The sequence below is a fragment of the Palaemon carinicauda genome, chromosome 28 (assembly GCF_036898095.1).
Source record: "Palaemon carinicauda isolate YSFRI2023 chromosome 28, ASM3689809v2, whole genome shotgun sequence".
In the NCBI taxonomy this organism is placed as follows: domain Eukaryota; kingdom Metazoa; phylum Arthropoda; class Malacostraca; order Decapoda; family Palaemonidae; genus Palaemon; species Palaemon carinicauda.
In genome coordinates, this window is record NC_090752.1 from 52309358 (window position 1) to 52336067 (window position 26710).

Here is a 26710-nt window from a genome sequence, read left to right on the forward strand (position 1 = left end):
CAACGTCCTCATCAGAGGGTTCCTCATCCGAAACTGATGAGGAAACGGCAACGGAGTGGGCAACGTCTGACTCGCTGAATCCGGTCGCACTGGTGGATGCGTGACGGAGCCGGACGCAATATCATGGTACTGCTGCACAGTCTGTGAACTGTCAACAACCATGGGTGCGCGAGGAAGTACAGCGTCAACCCGAAACTGTCTAGACTGTCTGGGTTGTGCAGTCAACACCCTACCGGGTTGCTGAGGTTGACGCACTGCGTCACAACAAGTCACCTCTGCTGGTTGTTGAACGTCTTCCTAGTGACACACTGAACGTCAACAACCACCTCCGAGCGTCGCTTAACGTCAACGTGCGACTGGCAACCCACACTGGGTCGCATCGGTGGAGGAACCACCTCAACTGGCAGACGCGAGTAGGATACCTCAGCATCAACAGGGCGCACAACCAACCGGTTGGAAGGTTGTTGGCCAGAAGGTTCCTCTCCGTATTTAAGTCCTCTATCAAGGACACAAGCTTGGACTGCATGTCTTGCAGCAAAGCCCATTAGGGTCTACGGGAGCAGGTGTGGCAACAGACGGGGTTAGCGACTGAGGCGGAACCATTTACCATCCCTGGAAGCCTTGTTATGTGTGACATAATAGTACAGCAAAACTTCAAAGGCTCGACAAAAGTTGAGAAGTTGACCTGTAAACAACTTGGAGCGTCTCCTGGCTAGGCGCCAGGGCGAGTCTACCAGAATTGAGAAGTCTACCTGGGCAGAGGCATGAACTCCCAAGCCGAGAACTTCTCTCGTGTCCTATCAGACTCTCGCTCTATAAGCCAGTTTAAAAGAAGGGAAAACAAAGGCTGTATCCCTAAAACTCCTCCTGGTGCAAAAACCAGTCGCCTAGCCAACGTAACGCTCTCTAGGAGAGCGAGAGAGCACTAGCTTAACAACAACGGCTTCGAAGTAGCTAGGCCTAGTGTAAGTTCTGACGTTAGGCGAACGAGGAGCAGCAGTTACAAGATCCGGACGAAGATCCTTAAAAAATCATCATGATTTAATTAAAGTCCATAGGAGGCTAAGCAGCTTAAGGCTCCTCTCCAAATGACAGAGTCCTCAAAGGAATATCAGTAGGAGGGAGAACAGCACTTTCTCATCTACAGGAACCTTGTCCGAGAAAAGCTAGGTTATCTCAGTGAGGGTCTCACTGGTGCATTAGCAGCAGACCAGAAGGCAACGTTATGTAACTGCTTGACAGTCTGTGAACTGTCAAAAACTGAACTGTCAACCACAACAGGTGCGTGAGGACATACAGCACTGGTGCATTAGTAGCAGACCAGAAGGCAACGTCATGTAACTGCTTGACAGTCTGTGAGCTGGCAACAACCATAGCTGTGTGGGGAAGCAAAGCCTCTACTCCTGACTGACTAGTCTGCTGCGGGCGAGTAGCGGTAACCACAGTGGGTTGCGGAGGTTGAAGCACAGCGTCAAAACAAAGCAACTTAACTCCACCCTCCTGTTGTTGTGGTAACTCGCGAACGTCAACGGAGGGTAGCGTGCGTCTGTGAACGTCAACGTGCGGCTGGCAGGGTACACTGCGCATGGGTGGTGGAACTCTCACAGGCGGAGTGCGGGAGCAGGTAGCGTCAGCGTCTACTGTACGCACAACCGTGGTTGGTTGTAGGCTAACGGGTGCAGCGTCAACCTTCTCCGCACGATACTCCTGCATAAAAGATGCTAACTGTGTCTGCATAGACTGTAGCAAAGACCACTTAGGGTCTACAGTAGCAGGTGCGGCAACAGACGGTGTTACTGCCTGTTGCGGTACCGCTTAGCCTCTCTTAGGAGGTGTGCAGTCATCGGAAGACTGCAGCGAGTCCGAACTGACCCAGTGGCTACACCTGGGCCGTTGGACTTGCGCGGAAGGGACCGACTTGCGCTTAATAAGCTGCGAGACCTTGGTCCAAGGTTTCTTACGAGAAACCTCTTCCGCAGACGAGAAGTAAATGGGCTCTCTCGTCTTTGTGTGGGTGGGGCGATCTTGGGTAGATACGCCCGAAACCACGGAGGGAAAAACGTCTGTTCGTTGATCAAGGCCTGACGAACCCATAAGTCGTTCGACATTACTTCTCCCCTGGGCTTGGGAGCTTGCAAGAGGTCCCGGACTAGGTGAACGACAGGCACGAACAGACGAACCCTCGGACGCAACACTGTAACACTTTGCGCATATCACTTTATCACTTCGATTTTCTGTTTTGCACTTATTTCACTGAAATCGAAACTTTTACTGATTTCTACCTGAAACACGCAATCCTACCCTTCATTAAAAGGTAGTAATTGCGAAAACAGTCGTATAATGCAACAGAAAACATATATAAAGATAAAGAATTCAGTGGCTGGGAAAGAGACTAAACACTAGTTCAAATAAACTACGTTTACAATCTCTCGCCGCACATAGCCTGGGGACAAGAATAAAACCCTAGAAACGTTTTACCTTCTTCCCCGTACAGCGACTAGGGAGGAGAGTAACACGAGAACAACGTTACCCGCTTGAACGGAACGTTTTTTCTCCTCTCTCTCCCTCCGTCTCTATCTCTCTCTCTCTTTCTCTCTTGATTTCGCACCTGAGAGAAGAGCCCAATTATATATCGTCAAAACATGTTATTTGGCTAAAGGAAAAAACTGAAAGGTTTTCCAAATAAAAAGTTCCTTTAATTTAGAATTTAAACCATTTAAGCTAAGAAAGAATGAACGAAACGTCAGAATCGGTTTACTCTTACTGCAAAGTGAAACCGTGATACACTCTCTCTCTATCGTAACGATAGAGCGCATGTTGAACGTCCTGAACGTCAACAACTGCGTAGTCTAAAAAACTAAACGTTAGTTCATCTTTGAAAACAGTACGAGACTATCAAAGAAATTCTTTCATAAAACATTAAATTTAAAAAGTTTTAAATTCTTTAAAGGCTAAATACGATATAACGGGCTCAACGTTGATTAACTTCGGTTCCAAGTTAGGACCACCTACTATCAGGAAAGGTCGCATATAAACAAAACATAAAAATTTATTTTTTATATGTTTATAATAAATGGAAAGTTAATCGAAGAGGTCTAATAAAGGCGGAGAGATATAAAATATATAGATCTATAACGTGTTAAGCAAAATTACTAAAAACCTAAACACACTTCCGTCTAAGGGAAGGGTCGGCCATTTAAAAGTGAAAGAGAATCCATACTCTCTTTGTCACCATAATTAAATCTATCCAAAACGAGTTCAAGTTTTGAGATGAAGATAAAACCCCTGCATAGCGAAAGCTCAAAACTGGAATAGTGTACTTCACCAAATAGTTGTGAAAACAAATCCAGTTAGTAACAGCGTATTTAGTAGGTCTTGCCAGTGGCACGACAGAGAGAAAATTGGTTCTGTGTTGACATGGAGTACTTGAGTACCTGCTCGACAGATGGCACAGTTGATGTACACCCCCACCTGTATAGCGATCGCTGGCGTATTTTGTCCTTAGGTTTTTCTGTCGGGCAGCAGAGCTGACAGCTATATGATCACCGGCTAAGTTTAATATTGAAAAAATACAATTTCAAAATCAATTCGATACTGACAGAGATATCCAAAGTAAGGTTATGCCTAAATATTCTCATCAGCTGTTCATGGGATTAACAGAAGACTAGATAAAGGATAAGAATATATAGTTTTCTTATGGAAAATTTATTAAGATACAAAATCAAGGTACAAAAAATCTTCCCAGTGGAATTATGCAGGTACTATATATAGTTTACCATAACACAAGCTTTTACAAGTTTGCTACTTCCTTGAAAAGGATAAATTGACAATAATAACCCTCAAAAAGGATACTCCTTCACCTTGAGTACCAGTTTTCAACCCATGAAGGATTAGTGACAGGACCTAAGAGTATCTTACCATGTCTAGATAAAGACTTTGTTTAAATTTAATTAATAAATTCCATAAATACATACCTCACACCAAAAGATATGTGCTCAGGATCTATCTGGGATTTAAAAGTTCTAAATATATCAAAATATTAGTCGAGAAAGCTGAAACAGAACCTCGTAAAATCATCATCCATTTTGAAATCAGGTATTTAAAAAATATGTCTTTGGATGACAAGAAATAAACCATAGAACCAATCATAATGAAGCAACTGCAAGAGAAGTATTGTGAACTAAAGATTTCACACATTTGGAAATCTTGAGAAAATTTTTTTATACTGTACATAGACCTACAAATATATTGTTATAAACAGGGCAAAATTTACTGAAGTCCCTTGAACAAGAAAACCAGTGAGGACAGTAATAAAAGCCAAAATAATTTGTTGTTATATCTGTACCCATTGGATATCAGTCCTCAACCCCTTAATGCTTATTAGAAAAATAAAACTATTAAAAAGAGCAGAGTAAGGAAGGTCCTTGGGAGCTACCGTACTCAAATGACCTGTTGTCAACAGAATGAAAAGAATGGATCCTAAATCTAACCTTGCATCAATGGGCGACTCTGAAGATTTTAATGTCTGAGAAATAGTGAATACTTGGAACAATAGTATGGAGAAGAGGGAACTGGTTATGTTGATTCTGTAGTCATGGTTTAGGAGGTAATACAGTACGATGCTGGGAGAGACTGATATTTGTTCAGTGTTCACAAGTAAGGTACTTTTAATTGCCAAGCACATGGATAAATGCTAACATTGACAGGGTGAAACATGATTGTTATGATGGAGGGGATAGACCATGTAGGAAGTACCGTACAGTATGACATTTTTTCTAGCTTGATATCATACTGAATTGTAAAGCTGTAAATGTCATGGTTGAAAAAAAAATTATAGAATAAGTGGTCAAAACTCTTCAGTAGTAGTCTTGACTCTAGGAAGGGATACCTAAATCTGTTTAAGTACCGAGGACAAAAAAATTAGGCATAATATTTTAGATAACAAATTAGCTTCATTTGGGAAGCTATTCATTTATTAACCGAGTATACATTATTTATGAAAATCTAATTTATATAAGACTGTATAAAAGATGAAAGAGAGCAATAAAATAAATATCTGACTCCTGAAAATTTATTATAAATAAAACTAATATTGCTCTAGCATTATTTGACGTAGAGCAATTATATAAAGAAATAACCATATTCTTATTTTGTGGTCAAAAGTCATGTGATTGACCAAAGTACCCACATGACAAGTGCTCTGCACTACGAATACAAGATTAAACATACTCTATAAAATTTCTCAAATCCTTTTTGTAACCTCAATGCAGTTTTAATGTATACTACATCAACCTTTCAGTTTAGATGGTGATTGATATGTAAACATGAATATATACAGTATAAAAGATGAAAAAGTAATTTCATTATTAGAAAATTAACTACAAATATTTTATGTCATTACAAATAAAAGTATTCTAATTTTTACATTAAGCAAGTACAGTATATACAGAAATAAACCTCCTCTTATTTTGGGTTGGCAACAAAAGCCCCAAGCTAATATCCCTATCCTGGGGAATAAAGGTTTTTTTTTTTTTTCAAATTAAAGTGTTAGCCTCATTGAAGTAATATTTGCCATACAAACAAGTTTAATGGCACAATTGCCAATGTCTTGTATAAGATTTTCCAATTTGATTGTTAACTTGGTGGCCCTTTGACCAGAAATTATTCTGTATTTACTATTTTGACTCTCAATGGACTTGACTTGCCTATCTGTTTGGCTTCTTTTAACTTTGACCTACTCTAAATTTCCCATTTAATAACTAAAACTTTGGCCATGCTCAAAATACCTAATAAGTTAGGTCAAGAAATAAAACTTTTCTATAACACACTCAATAGTCTAATGTCTAATCTTACTCATAGACAAATCTTGAAAATGCAGCGCTGTTCTAAAAGCAACAAGTTCTAAAACTTGTCCATCTTAATTTCCGAATACTTCCACCACCAATTTTCATTTTATACACATCAAAAGACTTGGCATAAAGAAAAATGTGCAATTTGTACCTAGCAGTAAAAAATTAAAAACCACATAGTACATACATACATACATATACCAAGGCACTTCCCCCAATTTTGGGGGGTAGCCGACATCAACAAAGAAACAAAAACAAAAAGGGGGACCTCTACTCTCTACGTTCCTCCCAGCCCAACAAGGGACTCAACCGAGTTCAGCTGGTACTGCTAGGATGTCACTTCCCACCCTCCCACATTATTCACCACAGATGAAGCTTCATAATGCTGAATCCCCTACGGCTGCTACCTCCGCGGTCATCTAAGGCATCGGAGGCAGCAGCAGGGCCTACCGGAACTGCGTCACAATCGCTCGCCATTCATTCCTATTTCTAGCACGCTCTCTTGCCTCGCTCACATCTATCCTCCTATCACTCAGAGCTTCCTTCACTCCATCCATCCACCCAAACCTTGGCCTTCCTCTTGTACTTCTCCCATCAACTCTTGCATTCATCACCTTATTTAGCAGACAGCCATTTTCCATTCTCTCAACATGGCCAAACCACCTCAACACATTCATATCCACTCTAGCTGCTAACTCATTTCTTACACCCGTTCTCACCCTCACCACTTCGTTCCTAACACTATCTACTCGAGATACACCAGCCATACTCCTTAGACACTTCATCTCAAACACATTCAATTTCTGTCTCTCCGTCACTTTCATTCCCCACAATTCCGATCCATACATCACAGACATTACATCACTGGAAAAGTTACTGTAATACTATACAGTAATGCACAGAAAGAATAGTAGAAATAATTAATTTTGTATTTACAAATAATTTAAGAAAGATCACCTCAATAAAATCAAATTTATTCTGCTTACAAAAATACATTTAGTAAAATGTGAAAGCTTGACAGAAAGAAAATTTAAGTATTTTCTTTCTGTCAAGCTTTCACATTTTACTAAATGTATTTTTGTAAGCAGAATAAATTTGATTTTATTGAGGTGATCTTTCTTAAATTATTTGTAAATACAAAATACTAAATCCAGAATAATGTAAAAATAAAGATAGAGCAATACCGTAACTTACAAAGATTCATCTATAAACTTCTATTTCCTTTTTTTTAAACAATAAAAAATCCAAATTTCAACATAGCAAACTTTGTACATAAATATAAATATTGGAGAAAGAGAAAAAAATAAGCTCATCATGAAATCAGTTCATACAAATCTTTTAATTTTAATTATCAATACAAATATACTTTAACATCACCAAATACTGTACGGTACTCGTTAATGAAGATTTTGAATAAAACTTTAAAGCATCTAACCAAACCTAGTTACCCTAAAGTTTGGTTTTCAAAATCAGATTCCTCTCAATTTTCAATATACTGTACACTTAAATCATACATAATAGTAGGGAGTCAGTTAAAGTCAACCTACCATTAATAAAATGGAACTCTCACAGTCATTCCAGAAATAAACATCCTCTATTATCATATTCACATGAACAGACAACTAAAAAGACAACGGAACTATGCCATAATCATGCTTAGACAGTTGCCTTCAACCTCTCCAGAAGTAACTCTAGTACTTAAGGGGTAGGAATTTTACAAGGGAAGAAAATAGGTATACTGTATTTAAAATTTCAGGGTAGAGGGCATTGAAACGGCTTTGATAGAGAATATAACGGGAGTTTCAATAGCAATAATGGTATACCTGTGTACATGTATTGATATTTAACTTTATCAAAGATTTGTATGAAGACCAGTAATGGACTAGCCATGTCTAAGATTCCATAAGAGCAAAACTATTTTTGTAATAGTTATCTGACAAAACTTAATTTTCATATGGGGTTGAACAGAAATAAAATAAATCTATAAACCTTGGAGCATATTACCTACAAGATATAAAAAACTTATAATCATGGAAGCAAAAGAAAAATTCAGACTTCCTTTGAGAAATACATAAGCCACACACCATAACCAAAATCTAGAAGCAATGAAACAAACTAAAGTGATTTTAAATCGCCGCATGAAACCACAATAAAAAGTAGTGTTCCAAGGAAAATCTCTAATTTATGCATAGTAAAATGGCTTTGTTAACACATGTTATTCCCCATGCAAAATTGCTATTACACTGCTATATTGCATAGTAGTTACATAACCTCAAAATGTAAACTTGGCCTTTTTTTACCTTGAATGCTAAATTTCCTTGGCAAAGTAATGTTATTTTGCTGTCTAACCTCTGAATTATTACTCTTATAGCGCACTGTAAGATTTTATTCTTTGTTACACCTCAGTACTGAATTGCCTCCCCGGCCCCCAGGACTGGCCCCTTATGGCCCAAATCCATCAATATATCATTGGCAAATTATTTTTCATTGAAAACCTTTAACGCTTAGTAAGAAATCTTTTAATGCAACTTGTCAATAAAAAGCTTTCCTTAAATGTATTCCCCATTCCCCATAAGCCTTACATGAAAAGTAAATACTGTACTTATTACAGTACTTTACTGTACTTAACAATACATGAAGCACTGACCATGAACTAAAACCCAAAGTTTCATTTTACGAAACATGAAGCATAAGTGAGATCAGAGTTTTGAAAATTAGCATGCAAAATGCACACAGTCCCTTACAAAGCAATCAGTGAGAACATTTCATATTTCTAAATACCAATGACTAATTTGAATGTTCTAAAATACACTTCCCTGATTTTCTTGCTTTAACTATTTACAGCTATGAAAGCCTATATTATATAAAAAAAAAGTTAATCACTAGCAGACAAATCTTATAATAAAACTTTGCTAGAATAACATGAAGAAATGCTTGATATAAAATCAATACTTACTATATGAAAACTAAAAAATAAATAAAGCTAAATGTCAAAAGAGATCCGGTTCATCAGGTTAGCCTGAAAAGATTAGAAATAATCTATTAGTTTACAACACCAAGAAAACTAATAACTTACCAACATCAATCATGTATAAGATACACAAAATTTAGCTTTCTAGTCCGATAAACATATTCCTGTGTTCAGAAAATACTTTGCTAGTGTACAAAACTATAGGTTAGAACTTAATTAAGAATTTACTATTTATTTAATAACTTAATACAGTATTGAAAATAAAAAAAACACTTTTTTTTTTTTTTTTTTTTTTTTTTTTTTTTTTTCCCCTGCCATAGCTGACATTCATTTTATAATGGTGGTGGAGCTACAAGTTACCAGTTATAGTGTGGTGTTTCACATAGCATTTTCATTTTGTAGTTGTCAATCATTGTCAAAAGAAGAGGTGAGAAAATTTTCTTATTATACAGTAGTGTACATTATACTATTTACCTGCATGAGTAGTCAGTGTAGCTATAATTTCAAGTTTGACTGTAAAGTTTTGCCCGCAAGTTTCCTTGTGGTTCCCATCAAGGCACATTGTTTACTAACCCTGCATTAAATATCTAAATAGATTTAGTTGCATTTCCCTAGGTACTGTATCATCATATCCTTAATAGAAAAATAAAATCTGTGACAAGCAATTATTTGAAGCTGTAAAGTTACGCAAAATGAGTTGTTTCCATTTTATGATTCCTATTATTATTATCATCATTATTACTGTAGGTAGTTTACCAAGACTACTGATTTTACAAATTACTATACAGTACTATTACCCTTATGTAGTGTTCCAAGACTACACAGTTGAAATGCTTGTATTACTATACAGTAATTATAAATTTTGGGGAATCTGATTATTTTGGTTTTAAATCATACTCTAAAGCATTAATATTCTAATGTATTATTTTCACTATAATTTCTCAGATATAAACATAGCTAGTTAACCCTTTTACCCCCAGGCTATTTGGAAATTTCCAACCCTTAACCCCCAGGGTTTTTTTTTTTTCCCAGCACATTTTGCAGTACAGTATATATATTTTTTTAAATTGCTCTAACAGCCTTAATTTTTGTCATAAAGAGGTCAGGTTGGTCTCATTCTCTTGGAAAATGCCTGAATTTTCTCAAAAAATTATCAAAAATATACAAAAAAAAAAAAATTTATAGCATTTTTTTGCAAGGACGTACCGGTACGTCCATGGGGGTAAAGGGATGGCTTTTGTGAAACGTACCAGTACATCCTTTGGGGGTAAAAGGGTTAAGGTCCCGAAGAAATGAACAAAGCACTGTCAAAGCTTAAAGGAAACTCTATTAAGAGTATTAGCATGCCCATTACCATCGCTCCCTAACAGCTCGAAGAAGACACACTATATTATATAAGAACACCATTAGTTCCTGATGTACAAGAGTGGAAAGATTTAATTTTTTTTTTTTCAGCCACATACAGTGATGCCTCAGGATACGAAATTAATCCGTTCAGGATGCGGTTTCGTATCCTGATATTTTCGTATCTTGAGTCGTGTTTTACATGTAAATAGCCTAATCCGTTCCAAGCCTTATAAAAAGTCACCCTTTCTTTCATAAACACGCTAAACTGTAGTAATAAACATGCAATGTAGCCATTTCTATCATTCAATAATTAACACAACCGTTAAAAACAGCCTAATCCATTCCAGAAACCACTATGAGATTATTCAATAATATAGTTATAGCCAAGTTATCCCCCCCAAGCCCAAAGAAAACGGTCCGTTTTCTTTACTACTGTATAAAAGTTACGGTACTGTATGTACGTAAAGCATTTAGATCAGTGAAGGTGTATTGTTACCTGTACCTACACCTAAATTAATGATTGATACCTGTACACTCTGAAAAAAAGGTTACAGTTAATTAGTGTAACAAAAAAGTTGAAACTTACCTTTTGATTGAGACGATGTCCGATAGCGAAGTCGCGGCAGAGGAGGATGGCATAAGGCAGAAAACGTAGCAAGTGACAGACTACGTACAGTAATTTACACACTTAACACATTAACACTTAAACTTTACGAAATAAAAAAAAATGGAAGAAATAATTAACACTTAACATTATGTATGGAAAACTATAAAATGAAAGAAAAAATTACTTTAACACTTAACGGTAACATAAAACTTAAAATTGAATTTTGTTTTTTTTTTGCTCTTTTATAACTTTACGTTTTTCTTATTTTCCAAATCTCTTCTACTTCTTCATCACTTTCTTTTTTCTGTTTCTTTTCTTTACTTTCACCTTCTAATTCTTCATCCCTTCCTCTTTTCTGTTTCTTTTCTTCACTTTCACCTTCGTCTTGGCCTACTAATACCGCTGGACTCTTTAATAAGAAACTACCCATTGAAGCTTGTTTCTGCCTACTTTTCAACACATTTCTAAAAGGCATTAGGCAAACGTAATATAATACACTACGTAACAAGTGACAGACTACGTACAGTAATTTACACACTTAACACATTAACACTTACACTTAAACTTTACGAAATAAAAAATGGAAGAAATAATTAACACTTAACATTACGTATGGAAAACTATAAAATGAAAGAAAAAATTACTTTAACACTTAACGGTAACATAAAACTTAAAATTGATTTTTTTTTTTTTTGGCTTTTTTATAACTTTACGTTTTTCTTATTTTCTAAATCTCTTCTACTTCTTCATCACTTTCTTTTTTCTGTTTCTTTTCTTTACTTTCACCTTCTAATTCTTCATCCCTTCCTCTTTTCTGTTTCTTTTCTTCACTTTCACCTTCGTCTTGGCCTACTAATACCGCTGGCCTCTTTAATAAGAAACTATCCATTGAAGCTTGTTTCTGCCTACTTTTCAACACATTTCTAAAATGCGTTAGGCAAACGTAATATAATACACTACGTAACGTTATATACAGTCTATGTATAGTAAACACTAATACAGTACAGTGCACAGTAACGAATGTTTATTAACGATAACACGTGGCGTACGAATGTACTGTATATTAACACTAAGTCAAACAAGCGAAAGCAAACAATGTCTGTTAACGATACCGCGGTCGGAACGAAAAGAGAGAGAGAGAGATGAACGCCCGTGCGTAGGCAAGCTGGGATAGTTGCCGACCAATAGGAAAGCAGGATCTTATGGCGTCAGCTAGTGTCTGAGTAGGGAGATAACCAATGGGTGAGCGGGAGGCTGTAAGTGAGTCTACCCAAGTTCAAAGTCAGGCGGCGCGCGCTTTTTAAAATTACTCTCGGCGAAGAGTTGGGATCTCGTAAGGTTTTCGTATCCTGAAATTTTATCCGTATCCTGGGGCATAAAAATCTTCGAATCACTTTTCGCATCCTGAATTTTTCGTAAGCAGAAACTTTCGTATCCAGAGGTATCACTGTACTTGCAAACTGGTGGTCTCTTTCCCCTAATCAATCAAGAAATTTAGCTTGCTTAGAGAAGCCAGTCGGTCTCGTAACAAGCAGAAAACTGATACCAAATTAACGGCACTGATGGAATATATCTAGTACAAGAAATGACATCTTGGCCAAAGCATCTTACCTTCAAGGTATGTACTGAGAAAGGAGATACAAACAAATTATGGCTATTATTATTATTATTATTATTATTATCATCATTATGATTATCATTACTAGCTAAGCTACAACCCTAGTTAGAAAAGCAGGATGCTATAAGCCCAAGGGCTCCAACAGGGAAAATTAGCTCTGTAAGGAAAGGAAATAAATAACTGAAAAGAGAAGCAATTAATAATTAAAATAAAATAGTTCAAGAACAGTAACAAAATTTGAAATAGTTTTTCATATATAAATATTAAAAACTTCAAAAAACACTAAAGGAAGAGAAATGACAAAATAGTGTGCCCGAGCATACCCTCAAGCAAGAGAATTCTACTTCAAGACAGTGGAAGACCATAGTACAGAGGCTATAGCAATACCCAAGACTAGAGATCAATGGTTTGATTTTGAAGTGTCCTTCTCCTAGAAGAGTGGCTTACCATAGCTAGAGTCTCTTCTACCCTTGCCAAGAGAAAAGTAGCCACTGAACAATTATAGTGCAGTAGTTAACCCCTTGAGCAAAGAATTGTTTGGTAATCTCAGTGTTGTCAAGTGTATGAGGACAGAGGAGAATGTGGAAAGAATAGCCCACAAACTTTTTGTGTCCCGAATGCTGCGAAGGATATCTACGTCACTAAGGTAGCCACCTTTGCATATAACATTAATGATTATAGTTGTCAAAGCAGTAACTTGATACCACGTTCTGAATAAAAATAATAAAGACTAATTATGTGTTGTATAAATATAAGATGAAAGCAGATAGTCTACGATTGTGAGAAAGATTGGGGAAAGGATTTTTTAGTTCAGATTTTACATCTAGCAATGAATTCGAAGACTACGCTGAATTTAACGTACCCCCACCACACTGAATAGGTGACTTCATAAGAGACTATGCAACTTGCTAAAACTCTTCTCTGAGGTTGAAGCATGGAAAAAAACTGTTTCCAAGTTACATCATGGTTGAAGCCTGATGTAATGACTCTTAAGTACTTTTTTTGGGGAGTAACAAAGAACTTTGACACCAATCCACAAAGATGGTCTCACTTTCGACTGAAGGCAAGCCTGTTCAAAACTCCGTATTTGCATGTAAAGCTCTATGGAAGAGGAAATATCAAACTCTTTTTCTAAAGACTTGGCTTAAGACTGAGCTGAGTTTTCCTCTCGGAGATACAATAACCAGCCATCTGTTTTGCCATGTGCAAAAACCCTCTCTCAGTGAGGAGATGCTGGATACCCTCCAGTAATCATAAGGATTCAATGTTTGATGGTAAATCTGAACATGTGGTAGGTGCTGCAAGTCTTGGAGAGGAGAAACCTCCCTCAGAACCTCTGTTCGTTAATAACATAAGAGGGTCAGGGTACCATTCTGCACATTCCTATAACGGGGCTATCCACGTCAGCATCAGTACCTGCACGAGCTGGAGATTCAATGGAGTCTTCGGCAAGAACTATTAACACTTGCATGCAATAAGCAATTGCGAAGGTACCTAAAGGGTTGGCAAGTTCAAAGGGGTGAGGATAAAGGTGTCTATCCTAGCACTCAATGAGTACATTCATTCTGAGAGGCGAGCATGCTGAGGGAGCGCTTTCGGGAGCACTATCGGGCAGATACTTGGATAGAAGAGTATCTGATGCTGCCAAAGGTGTTAGCCCAATTTCCATTGGTCCAGAGTCAGTCTCCATCTTTAGACTGGACTAACAAGGGAAGGCAAAAAGGCCAGGGCTTCCAGGTCAACCGGCTAATGACAACATACGTAAGTGACCACTCAGAATGTGCGTAAGTGTAACTACTACATGGGTTCCCTGCCTGTTAAGAGTCCTCAGGAAGTAAATGCATTTCTTATTATGCTGTATAAAACTGAGCATGTGGTCAAGAGTCCAGTAGTTAAAAGGGATTAGACCAATAGCAAACAGGAGAGCAATCGGTCACAGACAACCAATGAATACCTGCAGCTTGCAAATATTTACTTAAGTCATAGCACTCTCTTAAAAACATGCAAACCCTTAGACTACTATCTAGACTAGCTATCTTGGAAAATTTCAAAAGCTGCTGACATAGGGATGTCGTTCTAATGTTTGCTCATCAAAAGTAAGAGCATAAACCCAAAAGATAGCAGTCGTGGATTGTTGAAGGAGAAAACCCAACAGCACTCAATTATTGTAGTTTTTTGGCTGGCGAACCTTATTTCTTCCAATGGGAGAGAAAATAATGGTAATAGTATCCATTGAGACTACCAAACGGTCTTAAAGATCACATTTTTAAACAAAAGAAAACGGTCCCCTTTTCTTTCGTCTTATCATCAGCTGACCAACAACTGTACCTTCCTGCGGCAGAAAATACTAATGTATGAACAAAAGTTCCTTCAAAAGTCTCTATGCATAAAGCTTTTCAAGAAAACTGAATAATAATGAAGAAACAATTAAAAAAAGCAATCCCTATGTGGGATAGATTTGCTACCAAGCTAATGCTAGGAGAACGTGTTACCTTTGTACCAGGGAGGAGCTCCGTTCTGATGTTTCTTTACTCTGGGAAGGTTAGTTGCTTGACACACGCACACCTGAATTTGGGTTGTTTTCTTCAAACCCAAGTCGAATCATGAAAAAAAAATACATTACAATTCTAAAACCATTTGTACTTTTCCCCAAAAACAACTGAATTCTGAATTACTGAGTCACTTGCTAGTGAAGAAGCAATTAAAAAAATCAATCCCTATGTGGGATCTACTGTATTTGCTGCCATGCTAATGCTAGAACGTGTTACCTTTGTACCAGGGAGGAGCTCCATTCTGATGTTTCTTTACTCTTGGAAGGGAAGTTGCTTTACACAAGCACACCTGAATTTGGGTTGTTTTCTTTAAAATCGAGTCAAATCATGAAAAAGAAATATATTACAAATCTAAAGGCATTTGTATTTTCCTCAAAATAATTGAATTCTGAATTGCCGAGTCAGATGCACAAAAATTTCTGGAATCCTTTAGGCAAACCTGGAATTTTTAGCCAAATAGTGAACACATAAATGCATATACTGTAATTACATATCTCAAGCACAAATGTTTCTTAATGAGAAAACATACCCTTGAGCTCTTAGGTTAGTGATGTCAGTACCCAAGCAGTGAAATAACCCTCTTATTATACATTCCTACCTGCCTTACTCATGTTAGGGGCCAAGTAATACAGTCGATAGCTCAAAAGCGCATTCAAGAGAGAGTAAGCGAGCGCTTGGGTAAGCCAAGCGACTTTGTTGAGTGACGCTCTGCAATCATCTCAAGTGAACGCCGAGAGTGTGAAATGTGAAAGAATCAAAAGCCCACACGGGACCATGATCTGCCACAGGTGTGTAAGCCTGGTTCTTATGCTCTACCCCAACAGGTAGAGAGCAGGTTCAGAAAATCATGAGCAGTTATAACCGCATGGTCCAGTGAGCCTGGATCGTGCTGTGATCCTAAATCACGTGGCATTGAAAGATTGCTTGTTTTAAGCAAAACTCTCAGATGAAAGGATAGCTTTCTCCTTTGGTGCTACAATCCAGGCGTGTAGTGAGCTTGGATCGCGTGCGAGCCTGGGTCATAAGGCACTCCTTGATCACTTGCTTCGTCAAACTCCTACGTGACAGGATAGCTTTCACCTTTGACATTAATGCAAGCCTGAATCATGTCGCAAGCTTTGAGAGACTGCTTCTTTGGATAAACTACCAGGTTTGGTCAGCAGTTCGTGGTAGCGATCGAGTCTGCCGAAAAACCCTGAAGGGTCATCTCTCAAGTGAAAGGCCAGATTTCGCTTGATGGCCCCAATAGGTAGGGTATTGTGCGAATCTTCCAAATCACTAAAAGCATTTTAATCGCTGACAGTCGGGTGATCGGGTCACAGAGTAATCGCTGCCTATAAGCAAGGCTGAAAACGTCAAATCAACAGCACTCCTGTGTCCACCGATTGATCGGCATACACAGACAGACAGAGAATTACTCTTAGAGGTTCTCCAATCCTAAGACTTCAGGAAAGTCTATGTCCAAGAAGGTAAGGTGTTTGCCTTTAGTCAACCCAAAAACTTAATGGAGCCATGATATTAATCAAGTCTCCATTTCGAAGACAATATACCCAAGATGCTAATGTGTCATACTGAAAATAAAACCAAGAGTAAAAGTCCCATTATGTCACAGCCAGCAAACATGAAAGGAGACATCTGTCTTCCACCACGGCTAAGATCAAAGTGAAAGAAGGTATGAGTGAGGGGGGGGGTTGCTTCTCCCTGCTACCACTAGTAACAACTGGAACGGTTGAACTTTAAACTGTAGGGCAGCTTGCACCAATTTCTTCTCCTATGTAAATAACGTAAAGTTTGTATTCTGTGTAGGGACAAATCATATACTGTATATGAGATCTTCATTGCAATTAGGTCTTATCCAACCAAGATAATTAAAGACAAGAATATCAAACGGGACAAACATGAGGCCAGTCAATCCACCACCACCAATCACTTGGAGATGAAAACTAATAGCTTTGAGGTATCTACTTATTCAGTAGGATGATTTACAAAACATACAGTTAATATTTTAGATACTTTCACCTTATTCAAACTACTGTACTGTAATTACTCTGGATTTAAAAGAACTTTTTGGTTTTTATAACATTAGCAATCACATTTACCATGTTAGTGTTAAAGATTGCAAGTTAATTTTGTTTTTTCCTTTTTTTAGAAAATATTCGACTTGTAAAGTGCTCCAAATTAAAAGAAATATGAATTTCCAAATTTTTTCTATACTAAAACTTTTTTCTAAATGTTACTGGTCCACCAGCGATAATATGGCAACTTTGGATCCAGAGATTTGCCGGAGTAATGATATTGCCAGACCATGGAAGGTCATTTAGTACATGCCATTATACATGTAATTTGGTAATTATACAAATCCTGAACACTTCAAAAGCATTGGACTGTTATAAACTTAAACTGAACTGCAACAAATGTAAAGTGATTGAATTAAATACTGCATGTCTACATGTCTTGTTCTTAATCATGCCTGTTACTGAGATGTATTTAGTTTCTTTTCCTATCTTGGCTCAATAAAATTAAGGTGCACAAATTGCTTCTTTTACAGTATTGAAATATTTACAACCAAATTAGCTCTAGCAAAAATAACTCTACCTTGTCATATGATTAGCAAAAGTAGTTAGCTTGTTTTTGTCTTCGTGTTACTGCACAAGACTTAAAATTATGAAACAAAAAATCTGTAAATCAAAAGGGAAGTTCTTTAATTTTCCCAGGGTCGACTTAAGTTTAGACTAATCAGTTTTTCATGGCTGATTTTCCATTAATTGTAAGTGTTGAATTTTAACTTGCTAGCTAACTTAGTTTGTTTCAGCTTTTCTCAATTTTGCTATTCTTCCATCAAACACTTGTTCATCTAGTGAGATTAAAATGTATACAGTATATTTTTCTTAAGGATTAATTTCATAATAACCAAAGTAAATACTTACCTTCATGAACCGCCCATAAAAAGATTTTGGCAATGCTGGAATTTTTGCAATATCCTCGACCGCACCAAATTTACCAAACATCTGCCTGTTAAGAGAGAATTTCCTAAATGACCAGGGATTAAAACAAAAAGGATGAAATTTACAAATATACCAAGTACAACTAAATCGCTCGCCAAGAGTCTGATAGTCTTTGGTGTCAGGTTTCAGAAAGATTTTAGATCTGTATAAGTTTTTTTTTTAATTGCAGCTGAATTTACAAATATAATTTTTCATAAAACTTAAAAAGCTGAAAGACTTTAGACTATAGGCTATAGGCTATAAACTTCATAACACTTGAAATGCCAAAAGACTGACCTTAATCTGGAGGGTGGGAAGAATGTGTGTAGTGAAAGAAAACAAGGCAAGCTCACTTAAGGTGAGTGCTATTTATGTAGGAACAGTGAACAATGTAGAAAAGAACTGCCAAAACAGAAGGATTATTTATTTTATTCAGGAGGATAAAAAGGTGGCTTAAAATCATTAGTAGTATAAATTCTGGTGGTATGACAATAAAACAAAGTAAAGGGGTGTAAATATACTGGTTAAAAATTAAATGGCTCTAGATATAGAGGTGAGCAGGATATTAGAAGTGTTTGAGATAGATTTTTAAGTATATCAAGGACTCATGAATGGCAGAGGCAAGAGACAGGAGAATATCCTAGAGCCTGACCATTTATACATATAATCAGCATCCAAGCCCCTCTCCATCAAGCAAGGAGAGGTGCTGATAATTCAGCAGGTAGACCTATAGGCTTCCCCAAACATCCCATCCCTAGCTCTCAATGATAGTGAAGTTAGAGACACTATCAAGCTTGAGTAAGTCTTGAATTCCAGTCTAGCAAATTGCAAGGCTAGAATGTTTCCAATAGGCTACAGTTAGTTATGGTAATGAAGGAAGCTACAGAGGAGTTTGGGGAATCCCTGATAGCTGAGGACAGTGTATTCAAAGCACACTCTGAGGAAATGTGGAAGTATTCAAAAGGTTGAGAGTGAAGGAGAGGAGGGGACAGTAAATCAGCGTAAGCTCAACAGCTAATGGGTGATACTAATTCATGCAGCTGAAACTTTGGTACTAAGAAAATGGAAGAGATTTTTATATGGTGTGACCCAAGAATTTTGGGATTCGTGACTGGAGTACAGAGGGAAGATCACATTACAAGCAAGAATGTAGTGGAAAGATGTAAAGTCAAGAAATTAGATACAAGACTGAGAATTCAAAGGTTGATATAGTTTGGATATGTGATGAGACAGGATGAGGAACAGTGGTTAGAAAACCATTACTGTTTGGATAGACCAAAAAATTGATGAAAAAAGGTGATAAATGAAGATAGACCTAATGGGTGTTTAGAAAGTCCAAGTGTAGGATAGTGTAGGATAGATGAGAATGGAGAAAACTCTCTTCATTTCTAACCCAGTGAAATGAGGAGCTGATATAAGAAAGGTCATGATAATGGAGATTTTTAAGAACGCACAGTAAAGAGGAATAAGAGTGTATTACATATTGTATGGATTCATTCCCCCAATTAACAAATAGGCATTAAGATTATACACAAAATAAGGAAGGCACAAAATAGATAATGATATTATGAGATATTATGGACCAGGACTTGACTTATCGACTTAAGACTGGTAGCCATTTAAAGCCACCACTCGGCTCATCTTCACTACTTAAAGCAATTAAACAAATCAGTTGAATGGCCATGCTCCCAAGAAGAGACATTAACAGTGACTGCATAACTAGAAACCTTCACACTAATTGCTGTCTATCAAACCAAAATAAATAAAACAATAATAATAGATGTTCATAATTTTTTGTGAAAAAAAAACATGATGCTACTGAATTAACATTGTGCATTAAAATATAGAAATATACAGTAACAAAATAAATAAGTTATATAAAAAATCAATTTCCTTGCAGTTACTTACCTGTAATTATATAAAACCATTGCAGTTTTAGGTCCAATGGTGGGCAGGCTTTGTAGTTTACGAACAGTACCGCTATTAAGTACATCTAAAATCTCCTTATAATAGTCTTCTTGTAAGCGGGGACTCATAACCAATTTCCACTTGCTCACAGCCGTAGTGCTCAAGGCTGGACTAGCATCCTCTGCCACCTGAATTGTTGCATTTAGCCGAGCACCTGAATTCAGAAAGTAACACATGAAAATTTGATATGTATCTGAACAAACTGGCAAATAAGATTACTATAACTTAGTCATTACTTACTAAGACTTCAGTAATGCTTAACTTGAAACCATAATGTCATTGAGTCTTCAATAATTAAAATTGGAACCTTCAACATGTTTTTAAAGGAAAAATCTCTTACTAATACAGATCTCAAAATTGTTATTCATTCAAATGTGGTTAGTTCATTATATCCATATATCAAGAATAAACACAATATGCGTTTAATTGAAATAGAACTTAAGAGACTAATAACCTTTATGCCAATGGCAATGTGAAATAGTACTTTGTTTTGATGATGATATTTTAGTTTGTTTAAGTAAATAAAATCCAGTACTGTACACATAATGTACTGTAGGCCTATCTCCATCAAAAAGTTTAGAAAGTTTTTAAAAAAATTTTATTTTAGTTTCTGGATCCTCAAATAAATTTTATATCGATATTCATAATGGGCCCTATTATCACAAAAGATAAAATGCAAGCTCAGAAACCTGGCAATATGAATGCCTAAAAATAAAGTATTACCAGTGCCTAACCGGAAATCTTTTGCTCCAAACTTATTTCCGTAAATGAGAATTCAGTTCCCTTACATGATTATTTATATAAAATCTCTGAGAGTTGGTTGTTAATATTAGGAAAAGAAGTAAATTGAAAGATCCTTTCTGAAAACCAACATATTAAAAACGTGAATGATAAGCTTGATAAACTTAGGAATAGGATTTTACGATGAAACTGAAGATAATTCATGGGGGTAAAAATAGGTGTTAAAGACTTGCCATACACCAGGAAAGCATCAGTAATAACAACTATGGAAACTTACTTTTTTCCCCCTTCTGCTTGCATAAAGAAGTTGTAGGACTAGTTCCAGTCAGAATCTCAAAATTTTGTTGAGTCGCTTTCAAAGCTGAAAGCCTCATCGAGCGCCTCGCAGGTTTCCTTTTAGTTATACGGTCTATCTGAAGAGGCGACTGTGATATGGCACTGGCACTGAAAACAAATGTAGCATCTTTCTTAGGAGCTGCAGAATTGCCAGGAAGATTCAGAACTTCTTGATATAGCATTGTTTCTTCTAAGCATGTGGCTTTCATACTTTCCGACGGTAGTTTTGAACATAGTTCAGGAGATGATCCATTATTATTCAGGACTACAGTAGTGTTATTTTTATAGGTCGTCTCATCCAGTTTTGAAAAAGACATAAGTGGTGAATAATTCTCCCGCTGACACAAAGGAGACACCTTCTCAAAAATGGCATTGTGCAGGCTTCTTTTCGTTGACAGGCGAGTGGACTTCCTAACATGACGCTTCGAGTTGAAGGTTGTGCTGGTTAAAGGTTGATCTCTTAGAATATTACATGTGGCCAATTCCTCATTCATATGAGGCATGGTAATATTCTCCACTGTTTTTGTATCAGACTTCATTAGATTGCTTACATCACAAAGTGGTTGCCTTGTGTTTAAGGCTTTTTCAAATACTTTATTCTCCTTTTCTGATTTCAACCCTTCAGCAACCTGTAAATAATAGTGGATACAAATCATTATTACCTTGCAGAAATTAAACAAAATGTTCAAAATACCTAACTCTAAACTGATGACTATTTTTCTTTTCATAATAATTACTGCACAATGAAATAAAGTATTTCCCATGTCATAAGATGCTACAAGTGGTAAGATGCACCCTTAAATTAGCAAATCATTTTTTGGGGAAAAAAAAAATTGAGGATTTTAGAATTCTAAGCAACAATTCCTAGTCAGCGAATTAAGAAATGTTTAAGGTAATATTAATTAGTTGCACACCAGTTATCCCAACTTAATTACATATTCATATAAGAAACTACTAAACCAGTTGTAATTGCCACCACAATTACTCTTTTAGTGTTCCAACTGTTGTTTACACGAAAGCAGTGTTGCAAAATGTTGTTAATCAAATTTTGGTAAAGAAATAATATTCTAGTAATACATACATATACCAATGCACTTCCCGCAATTTTGGGGTGTAGCCAACATCAAACAAATGGAACAGAAAAGGGGACCTCTCCCCTCTACGTTCCTCCCAGCCTGACAAAGGACTCAACCGAGTTCGGCTGGTACTGCTAGAGGTGCCACAGCCCACCCTCCCCCATTAACCACCACAGATGAAGCTTCATAACACTGAATCCCCTACTGCTGCTACCTCCGCGGTCATCCAAGGCACCAGAGGAAGCAGCAGGGCCTACCGGAACTGCGTCACAATCGCTCGCCATTCATTCCTATTTCTAGCATGCTCTCTTGCCTCTCTCACATCTATCCTCCTATCACCCAGAGCTTTCTTCACTCCATCCATCCACCAAACCTTGGCCTTCCTCTTGTACTTCTTTTTTATTATTATTATTACTTGCTAAGCTGCAACCCTAATTGGAAAAGCAGGATGCTATAAGCCCAGGAGCTCCAACAGGGAAAATACCCCAGTGAGGAAAGAAAACAAGGAAAAATATAAGATTTCAAGAACAGTAACAACATTAAAATAAGAGGAAGAGGAAGAGAAATAAGATATCAGAAATAAGATAAATAGCAAGAGAACTCTAATCCAAGACAGTGGAAGACCATGGTACAGAGGCTATAGCACTACCCAAAATTAAAGAACAATGGTTTGATTTTGGAGTGTCCTTCACCTAGAAGAGCAGCTTGCCATAGCAAAAGAGTCTCTTCTACCCTTACCAAGAAGAAAGTAGCTAATGAACAATTACAGTGCAATAGTTAGCCCATTAGGTGAAGAAGAATTGTTTGTAGTGTTGTCAAGTGTATGATGACAGAGGAGAATCTGTAAAGAATAGGCCAGACTATTTTGTGTATATGTAGGCAAAGGGAAAATGAACCGTAACCAGAGAGAAGGATCCAATGTAGTATTGTCTGGCCAGTAAAAGGGCCCGCTAACTCTCTAGTGGTAGTATCTCAACGGGTGGCTGGTGCCCTGGCCAACCTACTACCTACTACCTACTCCCATCAACTCTTGCATTCATCACCTTCTTTAGCAGACAGCCATTTTCCATTCTCTCAACATGACCAAACCACCTCAACAAATTCATATCCACTCTAGCTGCTAACTCATTTCTTACACCCATTCTCACCCTCACTACTTCGTTCCTAACCCTATTTACCCGAGATAAACCAGCCATACTCCTTAGACATTTCATCTCAAACACATTCAATTTCTGTCTCTCCGTCACTTTCATTCCCCACAACTCCGATCCATACATCACAGTTGGTACAATCACTTTCTCATACAGAACTCTCTTTACATTCATGCCCAACCCTCTATTTTTTACTACTCACTTAACTGCCCCCAACACTTTGCATCCTTCATTCACTCTCTGACGTACATCTGCTTCCACTCCACCATTTGCTGCAACAACAGACCCCAAGTATTTAAACTGATCCACCTCCTCAAGTAACTCTCCATTCATCATGACATTCAACCTCGCACCACCTTTCCTTCTCGTACATCTCATAACCTTACTCTTACCCACATTAACTCTCAACTTCCTTCTCTCACACACCCTTCCAAATTCTGTCACTAATCGGCCAAGCTTCTCTTCCGCGTCTGCAACCAGTACAGTATCATACGCAAACAACAACTGATTTACCTCCCATTCATGGTCATTCTCGTCTACCAGTTTCAATCCTCGTCCAAGCACTCGAGCATTCACCTCTCACCACTCCATCAACATACAATTTAAACAACCACGGCGACATCACACATCCCTGTCTCAGCCTCACTCTCACCGGAAACCAATCACTCACTTCATTTCCTATCCTAACACACGCTTTACTACCTTTGTAGAAACTTTTCACTGCTTGCAACAACCTTCCACCAACTCCATATAACCTCATCACATTCCACATTGATTCCCTATCAACTCTATCTTACGCTTTCTCCAGATCCATAAACGCAACATACACCTTACCTTTTGCTAAATATTTATCGCATATCTGCCTAACTGTAAAAATCTGATTCATACAACCCCTACCTCTTCTAAAACCACCCTGTACTTCTAAGATTGCATTCCCTGTTTTATCCTAATTCTATTACATAATCAGTACTCTACCATTCACTTTTCCCACTACGCTCAACAAACTAATACCCCTTGAATTACAACACTCATGCACATCTCCCTTACCCTTATATAGAGGTACAATACATGCACAAACCCAATCTACTGGTACCATTGACAACACAAAATACATATTAAACAATCTCACCAACCATTCAAGTATAGTCACACCCCCTTCCTTTAACATCTCAGCTCTCACACCATCCATACCAGATGCTTTTCCTACTCTCGTTTCATCTAGTGCTCTCCTCACTTCCTCTCTGGTAATCTCTCTCTCATTCTCATCTCCCATCACCAGCACCTCAACACCTGCAACAGCAATTATATCTGCCTCCCTATTAGCCTCAACATTCAGTAAACTTTCAAAATATTCCGCCCACCTTTTCCTTGCCTCCTCTCCTTTTAACAACCTTCCATTTCCATCTTTCACTGTCTCTTCAATTCTTGAACCAGCCTTCCTTACTCTCTTCACTTTTTTCCAAAACTTCTTCTTATTCTCTTCATATGAATGACACAATCCCTGATCCCACCTCAGGTCAGCTGCCCTCTTTGCCTCACTTACCTTGTGCTTTACTGCCACATTTTTCTCTCTATATCTTTCATACTTCTCTACACTCTTAATCTGCAGCCATTCTTCAAAAGCTCTCTTTTTCTCTTCCACTTTTACCTTGACTCCTTCATTCCACCATTCACTGCCCTTCCTCATGCTGCCTCCAACAAACTACTTGCCACACACATCACTTGCAATCCCAACAAAATTTTCTTTTATTAACTTCCACTCCTCCTCTAAATTACCAGTTTCTCTTACTTTCACTTTGTCATATTTTCTTTTTACCCTCGGTTTTATTAGCTCTTCAACCCTCACTAGCTCCCTTTTACATCCACCTACTCTATTCCCCCACTCTTTTGCTACTACTAATTTTCCTCCCACCAAAAAATGATCAGACATACCGTTAGCCATACCCCTAAACACGTGCACGTCTTTCAATCTTCCAAACAACCTCATATAGCCTACATATTTTCACACAAATTTAATTATTGATCAAAGACATTTATAGTGTTCCTTTAGGTGGAATACTTTTGCTACTGTATGTGACTCTAGGTCTAGTTTTCTGCCAACTTGGTAACACTGCACTCAACTAACAGTGAGATGTTTTTTTCAAGATCATATTCAGCAACTGTCTCTTTAGATTATTTTGGAACTCACACATCAAAGTCATGATCAAAATATTGTTTTATTACAAAATGTTAACAAAATATGAGAAAATAGTTGAATACTGCATAAACAACTAATATGTCAAAGCATTGTCAGTTAGGAAACGATTGGTTTCCACGTTTGCTTGTAGAAGAGGGTTAGCAGTCATCAGCTGATTACCTAAACACATAACTTGCTACTGTACTACATTAAACGAAGTGTGATATAAAAATAAATTTATTTATTACATATGAATGATAATTATAGGTTTATATCTTATGTCTGGTGAGTGAGTGGTTGTATGTCATTAGTTGGGTCTCTGAGAGTTGTCAAACTTCACTCTACAATTTTTTCTTAGTGTTAAGACGCAAGGTGATTTTGGGTAGAATTTTTCAGGAAAAAGGTGTGTTTCATGACAAGGGAAATACGGTAATTTAAGCTAAACTTGTTTAAAGAATAAAACCTAAAAAGGTTTACCAATAATATCATCATACCATGTATGTCAAGAGTAACCAATAACCAATTGCATAAATACAGAACAATTGCAATACTAATTCATATATACTATACTATGACCTCGCAACACAAGAAACTTAATTATATCATTCTCCTAAAAGAATATTCCCACCAGAGCCCCTCTCCTGTATTATAATCCTGTGAGACATCAAAGAGGTGGAGCTGGGGGGAGAGTGACTGCTCCCCGCACTCTAGTTTTGGGGCGTTTGAATGTGCGTGGATGTAGTACGATAGCGAGTAAAAGATGTGAGATTGGAAGTATCTTTAGGAATGGAAGGATGGATATCTTTAGCTTTGTGTGAGACAAAGATAAAAGGGAAAGGGTGAAGTGATGTTTGGTGAAATGTCTGGTAGAGTGTCTGGGTTTGAAAGGGGAAGAGCAAGAGAAGGTGTGGCTTTATTGCCAAGTGAGTCGATGACAGGTAAAGTAGTGGAATGGAAGAAGATATCATCTAGGTTAATGTGGGTAAGGGTTAGGTTGGGTAGGGAATGTTAGGCTTTTGTCAGTGCATATGGGCCAGGTTGTGAGAAAAGTGAAGAGCGGAATGAGTTCTGGAATGAATTAACTAGGTGTGTAGAAGGACAGGGTAGAAGGAATTATGTAGTTGTCATGGGTGACTTAAATGCTAGAGTGGGCGCTGGAGAGGTAGAAGGTGTCATTGAGAAGTATGGCGTACCAGGTGAAAATGAGAGTGGTGAGAGATTGGTAAATATGTGTTGAGCAAGAGATGGTGATAAGTTCTAGCTTTTTCAAAAAGAAAGATAAAACCAAGTATACATGGGTAAGAGTGGCAAATGGAAGAGTGGTAGAAAGGGTG

At 37.4% G+C, this 26710-nt stretch overlaps 1 protein-coding gene across 2 annotated transcripts in view; it reads right to left on the bottom strand.

Moving 5' to 3' along the window:
- Positions 1 to 6987: 6987 nt before the first annotated feature.
- Positions 6988 to 26710, bottom strand: part of LOC137621576 (kinesin-related protein 8-like) — a 92388-nt gene continuing 72665 nt past the window's right edge. For both annotated transcript variants that reach the window (XM_068351980.1, XM_068351981.1), the window contains exons 12-15: positions 20915 to 21602; positions 19837 to 20050; positions 17872 to 17956; positions 6988 to 8868 (exon numbers count right to left, since the gene is read on the bottom strand). In XM_068351980.1, coding sequence (XP_068208081.1) covers positions 8833 to 8868; positions 17872 to 17956; positions 19837 to 20050; positions 20915 to 21602 — 1023 coding nt within the window. In that variant the 3' untranslated portion in view covers positions 6988 to 8832. The remainder of the gene's footprint in view (positions 8869 to 17871; positions 17957 to 19836; positions 20051 to 20914; positions 21603 to 26710) is intronic.